Consider the following 12,296-nt stretch of genomic DNA (forward strand, 5'->3'; position numbering starts at 1 on the left):
TAGCTTACTATAAATTGCAGAGTGAAAATGTATAAATGTGTTAGTTTGTGTTCTGTGGTACAAACATTTGAAAAAAAAATAACACTTTTGTCTGTATCTATGCTGCAAATGCACACTTTAATGGCTCTGATGTGAGCCATAAAACTCCTTAAGGACCAGAAATGCATTTATTACATTTAAATCATTAATATATATATATATATATATATATATATATATATATATATATATATATATATATATATATATATATATATATATATATATATATATATATATATATATATATATATATATATATATATATATATACATATATATATATATATTAGTTTTTTCAAATACAAACATTCAAACAATTTTGCCGAGTGATTTAGTGGCTGCAGATATGACGTAGATGAAAATACTGTAAGTGGTTATCTTTGTGCGTGGAAGTCTTTACTCTAGGTTAACAGAAAAATGTATTATAATACAATTCAAAAAATAAAAATAAAACAAAATAAGTCAAAATGTGGGTTTAAACATGTGCTGAGTTAAAGTAGATTTAAAACAACAAACAAAAACAAGACATGCACCGAAAATAGCAACAACAGCAGTAGACAAATCTTTTTTTAAAAGCATTCCTTTTTTATAACCCACTGTATTTTACAAAAAGTGATTTAATGGTTCCCAGGAGTCTTTCCATTTCATCCCACTGTAAATCAGTAAAAGACATTTAATTATAATTATGTTTACAGGATAGGCTGTGATATTTAAATTAACATAATTTTAAAAAGTAATTTTCTGCAAACACAGATATATTAGTTAAAGATTATTACAATTTTTACATTATTATCTACAAGAATAATTGTTTACATCAAAAAACAATAATAGTTTGTTCAACATATTTCCACCACTGTATGACAGAATTATATTGTGTGTTTGTGACACTTACCATCCAGAACACGGCTTCCATCTGACTCTGGCCTCTTCAACACCCTTTAAGAACATGAGCATTGAGCAACATTAACTGTTAGTACTGAGTGACTAGAATTATTTGAACATTTAGCATAATTGTTTGACCTAGCCACAACAATACCCATTAAATGAAACATCTAGAAAGTCAGCATAATTGTCTTTAAACCTGTTCACTGTCAATGTCACTCAATCAAGTACTTTCAAAGAAGCAGCTAGATTGGCTTTGGTTGTAGAAGGCATTGAAAGCAATGTTAAAGTTGCCTGGAAACGTGCTGACACAATGCCTGACATACCATGTTACGCACATACCAAATATTACAGTAAACAGTGGATCAAACCAGTAGGACTAAATTCATGTTATATTAGTTGTGATCAGATTAAAATGATTGTGCTCATTATGAAATTAAATTATGTTTTAGAGGCAAAAAAATCTATATTTTCAGATATGCCTGGTGTTCTAATGATTTCAACTACCACTATAAATACCCACACATTATAAGCTAAATCACACTTAAATTAAAAAGAACCACGGGATAAATCTTTTTATTTTTATAAAATTATATTTTTTTACTTAAGTAACTTCAAACATAAATAAGTGGTCTTACTTCTTTGGACATCCTCCTTTTCACAATCCTGTCATAAGGAAAGGTTTTCTGGTTGGAATGTACTTGGCATTCTGCAGCAAAAATATATAGCTCTTACTTACAAAAAATACTTAATATTGCAGGAAAATTCAGAGAGCAATGAGTCTGATATAAATACTGTGAAACATGAAAATTTGAAATGTAAACTGCTTTCACTCATTAAACATTCTTTTTTTAAAAATAGTTTTAGTTATATATTTAAATTTTAATGTAAATTTTAATTTATAGTAACATTTACACCAAATGAGAGAACAGCATATTTTGTATAGCATATTTCATACACATCTTTTTTTCTGTTTTACTGTAAAAAATGTGTAGAGTATAACATCAACTTTGGGCAATGCAGTGGCGCAGTAGCAAAAAGGTCGCTGGTTCGAACCTTAGCTCATTTCTGTGTGGAGTTTGTATGTTCTCCCTGCGTTCACATGGGTTTCCTCCAGGTGCTCTGGTTTCCGCCACAGTCCAAAGACATGCTGTACAGGTGAATTGGGAGAATGAACCGCCAACTTATCCAGCACATGTTTTACGCAGCGGATGCCCTTCCAGCTGCAACCGATCACTGGGAAACATCCATACACACTTATTTACACACATTCACTACGAACAATTTAGCTTACCCAATTCACCTGTACCGCATGTCTTTGCACTGTGGGGGAAACCAGAGCACCAGGAGGAAATCCACACCAACACGGGAAGAGCATGCAAACACAGAAACACCAACTGATCCAGCCAGGACTCAAACCAGAGACCTTCTTGCTGTGAGGTGACAACTCTACCTACTGTGCCACCGTGTCACATATATTATATTAGAATTATTATATAATAATTAATAATTTTACAATAATACTATATATTAAATTATCCTCTTAATAATTTCTTTACTCATTGTCATAGTACTATTAAATGCAAGGCAACATAGAAAAGAATTGAGGAAACTTTAAAAAATACAAAATAATCAAATATTACATTATATAGTTTTTAATGTAACAAAGTTTATAAGCATACAATTATTCAGATAATATTCAGAATCTGCTATTTATTTATTTTTTCAGAACAGCAATATGGCATTACCTGCTTGTTTGTAGATCCACTTCTTTTGTTTGCCCCCTTTTATGACACTTTCTCTGGAGGATAAATCTGTAAAAACACACAAAAATAACACATAGAGTTGAAATCTGAATCATTAGCCCCCCTGAGTAATTGGCCTCCTGCTTATTTATTTTTTTCTTCCCTATTTCTGTTTAATGTAGAGCAGATTTTTTCAACACATTTCTAAACATAATAGTTTTAAAAAGTCATTTCTAATAACTGATTTATTTTATTGGTAACACTTTACAATAAGGTTCATTAGTTAATGCATTTACTAACATGAACAACACATGTACAGCATTTATTAATCATAATTAAATATTTACTAATGCAATATTAACATTCAAGTCCATGCTTGTTAACATTAGTTAATGCACCATGAGTTAACATGAACTAACAATGAACTACTGTATTTTCATTAACTAATGTTTATTAACAAGAATAAATACAGTAGTAAATTTATTGTTCATTGTTTGTTCATGTTAGTAAATGCATTACTTAACATTAACTAATGGACCTTATTGTAAAGTGTGACCCTTTTATCTTTGCTATAATGAAGGTAAATAATATTTTACTACATATTTTTCTAGACACTTCTATACAGCTTAAAGTGACATTTAAAGGCTTAACTAGGTTAATTAGGTTAACTAGGCAGGTTAGGATAATTAGGCAAGTTATTTTTAACGATGGTTTGTTCTGTTGAAAAAAATATATAGCTTAAAGGGGCTAATAATTTTGTCCCTAAAATGGTTTTAAAAAATTAAAAACTGCTTTTATTCTAGCCTAAATTAAACAAATAAGACTTTTTCCAGATAAAAAAAAAAAACACTTACTCTTTACACTGTAAAAAACAAAATGTCCTTGCTCTTTTAAACATCATTTAAAGATGTTAAAAATACTTTAAAAAGAAAAAAATTTAAAGGGGGCAAATAATTCAGAATTCAACTGTATTTACACAACTAATGTTTTAATTTTAAATTTCTATATAAATTGTTTGTCCCAACTAAAATGGGAAAAATGCTGTGTAAAAGTTCAAAATAAAGTCACCTGAATCACCGGAATCTGTAGTCATGCACTGGACTGCAGGACTTGATAGAGAGGAAGTAGGTGTAGTAGTGAGGGAAGTAGGCGGTGGAGCAAGAAGTGTTTTGTATGAAGAGGCAGGTGGAAGAGGGGTAATGTAAGAGGAGGTAGGAGGACTGAAGCTTGAGGAATTAGTTGGAGGAATAAGGTTGGAAGATAAAGATGGAGGAGCAGATGAAGGAGGAAAGCTGGATGAAGATTGTGGAGGAGGAAGATTTGGGAAAGATGGTAGAAGAACAGCAGATGAAGGAGAAAAGCTGGAGGAAGTTTGTGGAGGAGAAAGGTTTGGGAAAGATGGTGGAGGAGGAAGGCTTGAGAAAGATGATGGAGGAATAGAAGCTGGAGGAGAAACGGATGATGGTAGGTTTTGGCAGACATCAGGGTCTGTTGCAGCCAAATTCTGAAACCTCTGGAAATCTATAAACAATTTTAAAATAAAGTTAGAGATTTCTTTGAAATTTTGTGAATTTTGTAATCAAATGACCACAACTCTTACTTTTAATAAAAACTTCGTACAGGCTGGTCATTTTATCTATAATTTTTTGCTGTGGTCCCTCTCCAAATGGACCCATTGTTGTTATAAGCTCTGCGTTGAATCCTTTTTTCTTTTCTTTTGAAATAAACAACAATGGCTTGTAGCCCAGCATTTCCAATTTCTTAACCTGAAAAATAAATACATAAAAACAGTATAGAAAAATGCAATATAATCATAATATTAGCACAAACATCCCAGATACATTTGTAGCAAATCTGCATTATCAAAGTAAAAGATAGTTTCTGAATTGCCAAAACAAGTCTTTATGTTTTCAGAATCTTTTGCCTGCAACTGATCTATGTGACCACAATGAAATGAATACATTTGCATAATCTCTGCCACAAATGCTCCGAAATGTTTATGTCATGTACTGCAGTACATATGTAAAGTAATGAAAAAAAAATTCCAACCTTAGATCTTTTTAAACAACTTTAGAGAAACATAATATTATTACACTTTAAAATAACACAAAAGCTGCTCTTTAAATGATCATGATAGAAAATTGATTAGAATAAATTATAGTTTTCTGGTAAAACAACACTTGCTGTTGTGGATCTCAAGGATTAACTGCATCGATAGCTAAAAATCAAAATATGATCAGTTAATATAGTCAGACCTGACATGAATACATTTGTTCAGAAATACATTTTTGATTTAGTTTTACCTAATAATGACAACATAATTTTCTATACACTATGCCTCTGTACTCAAATAATGTACTTACAGCAGTGCGGGCAGAATCTACAACACGGGCAGAATTCCTGTGTTTTTTGTTGTTTGCTGCCCATGACGACTCCTCAATGTTTTTTTGTTTTGCCATGATGATTGCTTTTAAAGCAATGGCAGCAAAACAATTTCTGCACGTTTTGCAGTTTGAAACATTTAAAGCCCCACAATTATGGCAAGGCTTTTGCTTGGGTTTTTTCGTTCTCTCTGGAAGGAAACAAAATATATATATTAATATTAATCATAGACAAAATACATTTTCATTGAAAACACTGTATCTTAAAGTTTTTTTTAAAACAAAATACAATAATAGAAAAGATTATTTACAGGCTATAAAACACATTTTATGTAACGTTATATGCACATAGAATAATTTAACATATTTAATTACTCAATCATTTAATATATAAATGTATAAATTATTTAACAGACAAAGACATTTTTAATGTAATTAGTAAGTTAAAGTAAACTATGGAACATTATGAATTCAATGAACTCAAAATAGCAATATAAATTATTAATTAAAATTGCATATATATATATGCTGTATATATATATACATACACATAGCTTTGGATAAAAGCGTTTGCTAACGTTAAATGAGTAAACGTATATGTAAATATCTTGTCAGATTAAGCTAAATTGTCTGAATAAACTTGCCTACCAAGACTGTTTGTAAAGTAACGTTAATAAAGTAAGTTATTGCCTAACATGTTAACATATGAACTTGACATGAATTGGTCTGAAGTCAAGCAAGATTAGCACTTATTTTTAACGTGTATTATCAAAATATAATAACCTAGATATACATGTGAGCAATGCACATAGACAAACATGGTGTGAAGAACAGAATTTCTTTATTTAATTTAATGAATAAGTGTACATTAACTTACTGCTGAAAGCGGGATCAGTACGGCGATGGATGGATGTTACGTAACGTGACACGATTTCCCGCTTGCTTTTAGGGAAATGTGGAAAAATATTTTATTTTCATTTCTTGATTGTAAAGCAGCTGGAATATTGTTTGTAAAAGTAACATGAAAATTTTTTTTTTGTCAATAGGGATTTCGGTTACATTTTTATTGGCCATCATAATAAGACTTCATGATAAGAAAGTATAATGAAATGTTACGAAAATGATAACGACAACCAAAATCATTAAAAAAGAGCAACGTCAACAAAATCTTAAAAAATACAGATCAAATTAAAGTCTAGATGTCGAAAAACGTCAATACATCAAATCTAATATACAGACCTCTAATACAAAGAGCATATTTTAATATTTCATAAATATTATAAATAAATATATATATATATATATATATATATATATATATATATATATATATATATATATATATAAATACAAATAAAATAAGTTAGTTTCTTTGTTTCGTTTTTTTTTTGTAAAAAAAGAAATAATAAAAAGGGTTTCTGTTCCTGAATATAAGTTGGCCAACACAAAGCTTTGTTATATATAAGTATTATGAATATATAAGCTTCAAATTTCACTTTTGTCTCAAGCTTCGTGCGCCGTTAATGTAAAACAACAGATATTACATTATAAATAACTTCAAATAATCGTTTTATTAAAAAAATAATAATACTATGCGAACATTTATGAATAAAATATTAAAAGAAAACGTTTAATTGATTTATTTTTTCTTTTATATGCTCATACAACTGCATTCACGTGGGCTATATGCAACGAGCCTTTACCGTAGGGCTTTAGGTGTCTTGATGTGACGTCTGAGGGGACCCATTGAAAGCAATGGAGCTCCTGTTGCGTTCATATAGTGACGCCTAGGAGCACCTTTGGCGTCCTCATGTTAACGCGGAAAGTGTGTGACCATACTTCAGTTTTTGATGCCTTCGGAGTGAGAATGGGTTGGTTCATTATATAAGAAACCAAATTCAGTGTTTTTCAAGAAAATGGACCTCAGCTGTGGTATTATAGTAAACCACATTGGGCATCTGTATCACTTTAGAGAAACAGACATCAATAATCAGCATATCTATCTCAACAGTGGTTAGAGATGTTTTTTTGTTTTTGTTTGGCTGCAGTGCATGTTAAGAGAATCATACAACATCAATATATAGTACCCAGCATGCACAGTAGAAAAAACTCACCATAGTTGAGAGGCATAAGCTGATTCTTTATGTCTGTGTTTTTTTAAGTGTTTCCAATGTTTAATGTGCTTTATGATCTGATAAAAGTATTGATGAGCTCCATTTTCTTAATACAGTACTCTTTTTGTGATACAACATTAGTTAAAGTTAATAGGTCAAAACCATTAGACTGATTTGACCAGTGACTAAACCACCACAGAGTCAATTATCCAGAGCACAATTGTTCTCTTTATACAATGTTTGCCACAATACACAATTTGGCAAACAAAGAGAAAATAACATTAGAAATCGAGTCAGAGTCCAAGTAAAGCAGCTGCTGTTCTCCTCAATGGTGACAGCTTAAACACAAAAAGTGGTGTTGTTTTATTGCTGTTGTAAAAAAAAATGTAGTTATTTCATAATATTATCACTATATGTAATTTTGTAGCGTGTGGCAGAAATAAGGCCAAACAGGTTGTTAATAGGTAAAGGTGCCATTTTTGGAGTTCCTTGATGATGCTCTGCTGAAACTTTTGAGAGATTTGATGGGTTTTATTTCAGTTAATTTAATCTACGGCTGTGACTGAAGTCAGTTGTTGTATTTCTCTTCTGTTTCTGCTTATTAACAGCAGGTGTTCATCATCAGTGCTCAGTCATCACTTAATTAACCCCATGATTGTCTCATTAACTTTAACTCTGCTGCCGAGTTAATTTTGCTCAATTTAGAGAGGGACCAAATATTCACTGAACTGAGTAAATTTTACTCTGATGATTTTCCTGTGTGCCTAAGCAGTATAACACTGTTTTAGGATCTAAAAATTCATTCTTAAAAAAAATTCTCAAGCAAAAAGATTCCAATGACGCGCCCGCAGGTACTTGAAGAATATGGTTAATACTGAGGAACTTCACACTCAAATGTTTGCATATCATCAGCATGCTGTTTCTTAAGCAGCAAAAGTCATTTTTAGACTAGTTTGTTGGCCAGTTATAGTCAGTGCAATGCTAAACGTTATTGTTCCACTATAATTTGTTTTGTCTCTCATCTTCCCACAGCAACATCATATAGTTTAGAATTCTGTACAGTTTTTTTATAATAATTATTTTAGTGTCAATTTCATTCAGCATATTTAAAATTGGGGGCATCCACGTTTTTTGACATACTTTTAACCAGGGTCTTTCAGGTTTCACCAAGTAAAATGTAAAACTTTTAAAGACATTTTTAACAAAAAATCTTTTTGTTAAAATTTTTTGATAGAGCAAACAAAAATCTTTTCCATCTGGGCCATTTGAAAAATTCTTTAGCCTTTAGCCCTTTATGAGTCTAAAAATGACTGAAGGCTAAAGAATTTTTCAAATGGCCCAGATGGAAAAGATTTTTGTTTGCCCTATCATTTACATTTAGTCATTTAGCCGACGCTTTTATCCAAAGCGACTTAGAAATGAGGACAAGGAAGCAATTTACACAACTATAAGAGCAACGATGAATAAGTGCTATAGGCAAGTTTCAGGTGTTTAAAGTCTAAGAAGGAAAGCATTAGTAATTTTTTTTCCTTTGTTTTGTAGTTAAGGGAGGAGTCAGAGAGGAAGTTGCGTATTAGTAAAGAAAGTGAAGACTGAATAGTTGAGTTTTTAGTCGCTTTTTGAAGACAGCGAGTGACTCTGTCGTTCTGATGCAGTTAGGGAGTTCATTCCACCAACTGGGCAGATTGAGCACGAGCGTTCGGGTAAGCGTTTTCTTGCCTCTTTGGAATGGAACCACGAGGCGACATTCATTCACAGAACGCAAGTTTCTGGAGGGCCTATAAATCTGCAGAAGTGAGAGCAGATAAGAAGGGGAGCAGCCAGAAATCGCTTTGTATTTGCTATCAAACTATATTGTGATTTAATACATTTAATAATACAATAACAAATGAAAAATACAATATTTAGATATTTCTTAGCAAAATCTTATAAACATTGTGTAAAAACAAACAAGCTTTACTTGTATCCACACATTTTTTTCCAAAATAAACTTTTTTTAAATAAAAGTTTTAAAAACTATAATAAACTAAATCTATGCACAAGAATCTGTCCAGGGGCCTGTTTCAGAAAGGTTAAGTGAAAACTCTTGAACTCTTGAAACTTTGGGTTTTCTGTTTCAAAATGGCAGGTTTGTTAAACTCGAGAAGGCAGGGTAAGTCAAGCCTGTTTCTGAAAGAGAGGTAACTTCAACTCCGAGTCAGTTACTGTGGTAAATTACTCTGTGAATCTAACCTGGTCACGAGCAGGTTTTATTCTCTAAACTCAGAGTTTCTGTTGGTCTCCTCCCCTTTTTTAAAGACGAAGCAGCATTTCTAGCCTTAGCCTTAAGTTTCCACCCACCTATTTTAATGCTCATTTTGGATATATGCATAAAAACGATTGATGGAAACGTCATGATTCACATAACTTTTGAAAATATTCATAAAAAACACATGCATAATTGAGTAGGATAAACTTTTATTCGATAGAAAATATGCGCATAAACTATGATTGAAACACTTTTACTGAACAAATTACAGTATGTGCATTAAAAAAAGGTCATCATAAAATGATGAAAATGTGTGTGAATGGAAAAACCAGCAGGCTGAGCACACTGTAACACGTCATAAATATTGTTTTAGTCATTCTAAAATGCCTTAACTGTTTCAGTATCAGTGTATATTATTAACTACCTCTGAGCGTCTGGAGCGTGTCAAAAGTCTCCGCATGGCATGGCTTCAAACGCCCACATGTGTTCATTGTGTGTCAGCATTGTCTTCTGAGGCGCAAGTACATTTATTAAATAAAGAAATAATTGATGCAGCTTATTTTTACTTATTTTACTCAGTAAATTCTGTTTTTACTGTTGATATTTGGCGCCAGTTAATAAGGAAGTGACGATTGTGTTCTCTTTGACTCATTGGATAAAAACGCTGCTTTATTCACACATCCTTTAAGTGATATTTCAGTTTTGCACATAAATTTAATTAATATATTTGGATGGAAACACAGATATTACCTACATTTTAGTCACACACAGAACAAAGTCACGTACGAGAATGGCTTGTCCTTTTTAAAATAAATAATTAGCTTAAATTCATTGACCTTCGACACGTACTGTTACTAGATTAATGGGATTATTATTCTTTCTAAAACCTTCTAAATGTTACATCAAACTCTATCACTTGATCAATAAAAAGGCAGACACAAAAGTGCACTGTTAAACCTATTAAAACTGGTGATTGTGTATAAAAGTTTAGAAACATTTTATAAACGTCACACATTACATTACTTATTTTATTATACTTAAATATTTAAATACTTTAACTGTAAAATTACGCATTAATTTGAGCAGCTGTTTTCCCATGTTAACTGTCTCTGTTTCACTGATGGTTGCTTCTTTTTAAATATATTTACGCTCATATTTGCTATAACTTCGAATGATCACATCAAGTTCAGCTGGAGAAAGAAATGGTGATCTCATTTTTTTTTCAGATGTTGTCATTGTCACTCGTAATTTCATTGATAATGCCTTTTTTGTAGTCGAGTTGGTCTACTCAAAGTTGATTGACCTGACTCAGATCAGCTTTTTTGAAACCGAAAACTCAATTTTAAACTCTGAGTTGTCTGAACCTCCTTACTGAAACAGGCCCCAGGTCAGTGTCCTGAGCAGTAAACACATGAAGCACATTTAAACAAATGTTATTGTAAGAAAAATAATTAAAACATTAGGATAGAGTAAAAATGGCCTTTTTGAATAAAAAGTTTAAAGACTTTTTATGGCCTAAAATTTTGATTTTAGAATTTAAGACCCCAGCGGAAAACCTGTTTAAAGTCAATAGCTCTGGTATTTAATTATTATGATAATGATGAAATTCTAACTCAGATACTATCTGTGAGAACTAGAAACAAATTTACACCCATAAAGAAGTTGATGAAAAAAGGGAATTGTGATCAACATGACATATGCAAATGGAGAGTACTGCGCCAACTGTAATAGCAGATATCTTCTATGAGAATACTGTAGGTCAAACATCGTCAGCTCAGGTAAACCTTTTTAATTTATTGTTCTTGTCTATCTTATATAGCGCCAGCGCCCAAGGATGCTTTACCAACACCAGGAGAACAAGAAAAGCAATAACCATAAGAAGGTAGAGAAAATGGGAGACTAATAATACATAAAATAATGACATGAGAACAAGTGACAAGAAAGAAACTGATTCATGTCTGTCAATGCGTGCTTGTGTGAATTTAGGAGAACTAGGCAGCACACTCAGGGCTGCAAGATGGATTTAATTTAGTATTCTTATTATTAAAATATATCTGAATGAGGATCAAATGACTGAGTTGGTCTTTGAGAATGAAAATTAACCTGTTTGTTCCTGCAGATCTTCCTGTTTGATTGTGAATGTTTCTTCAATCTTCACATCTTCACTCTCCTCTTTAATAAACGCCATCTTTATAACAGTGTGGAGATCAGTCGCTTCAGCTGGAGTTTTTCTCTGTGTTTGGACACTTTATCCTGTTTAAAATGAACAAAACAATAAAAACGTCCTGTTTAAAATAAATAAATCAATGAACAGAAACAAAATAACTTCTCTTCAACACTTGCTTCAATGTTTTCTTTATTTGAGAGTAATTAACAAAAATAAATCAGTTGAAACATTTAATTAAAACACTTATTATACACTTTTCTGTTGTTTTATTCAAACAACAGCCTTCAGTTACTGAGAATAAAATAGTACTACTAAAATACTAAAATAGTTGTATAAAGGGTTAAAGTAATATTTCTAACAGCAGGAACATAATTTAGCATCGCATAAAAAACCTAAAACTTTAGAACTTACTTTAAATCGGTTTATATCTGTGTAAACATTTTAAAACAAACCTTTCTCCAGTTGAATTACAGCACTAAAGCGGCGCCACCTGATGACGTCACACGCCACGCCAAAATAAAAGTCTTTTTGTTTAGCTTTTTTGCCACTTACAGTTGCAGTCATGACGTTTTGATACATTTCTCCCATAGTTTTCACTTTACACTATATTTGCTCTCTCACACTCAAACCTTAAATCTAAACATTTTCTTAACTTTTTAAATCCACTTTATGATGACTTGTATGTCTACAACACATTACTTTCCTATTAATATCTGA

General features: G+C 31.6%; 1 protein-coding gene across 1 annotated transcript; it reads right to left on the bottom strand.

The window, feature by feature from the left end:
* Nucleotides 1–338: 338 nt before the first annotated feature.
* LOC137490975 (uncharacterized) lies at nucleotides 339–12,092 on the bottom strand. Its single transcript, XM_087249053.2, has 9 exons — nucleotides 12,032–12,092; nucleotides 11,516–11,665; nucleotides 5,033–5,241; nucleotides 4,270–4,435; nucleotides 3,738–4,190; nucleotides 2,673–2,738; nucleotides 1,563–1,633; nucleotides 935–978; nucleotides 339–694 (listed from the first exon to the last, which is right to left on the bottom strand). Exons 2-9 carry the CDS (start codon nucleotides 11,598–11,600, stop codon nucleotides 646–648), a joined length of 1,143 nt encoding a protein of 380 aa, XP_087105179.1. The 5' UTR covers nucleotides 11,601–11,665; nucleotides 12,032–12,092; the 3' UTR covers nucleotides 339–645.
* Between the last annotated feature and the right edge of the window lie 204 nt (nucleotides 12,093–12,296).

Source organism: Danio rerio, chromosome 4 (assembly GCF_052040795.2).
Source record: "Danio rerio strain M-AB ecotype USA chromosome 4, GRCz13ab, whole genome shotgun sequence".
In the NCBI taxonomy this organism is placed as follows: Eukaryota; Metazoa; Chordata; class Actinopteri; order Cypriniformes; family Danionidae; genus Danio; species Danio rerio.

What these genes read in the sequence shown, in the direction of transcription:
- LOC137490975 (XM_087249053.2), bottom strand. Translation starts at nt 11,600, where the DNA reads ATGGCGTTTATTAAAGAGGAGAGTGAAGATGTGAAGATTGAAGAAACA. An exon ending in GTGGATCTACAAACAAGCAG is followed by an intron (nt 1,634 to 2,672) that starts GTAATGCCATAT and finishes TTTTTGCTGCAG; the next exon opens with AATGCCAAGTACATTCCAAC. An exon ending in AAAGGAGGATGTCCAAAGAA is followed by an intron (nt 979 to 1,562) that starts GTAAGACCACTT and finishes ATGTTCTTAAAG; the next exon opens with GGTGTTGAAGAGGCCAGAGT.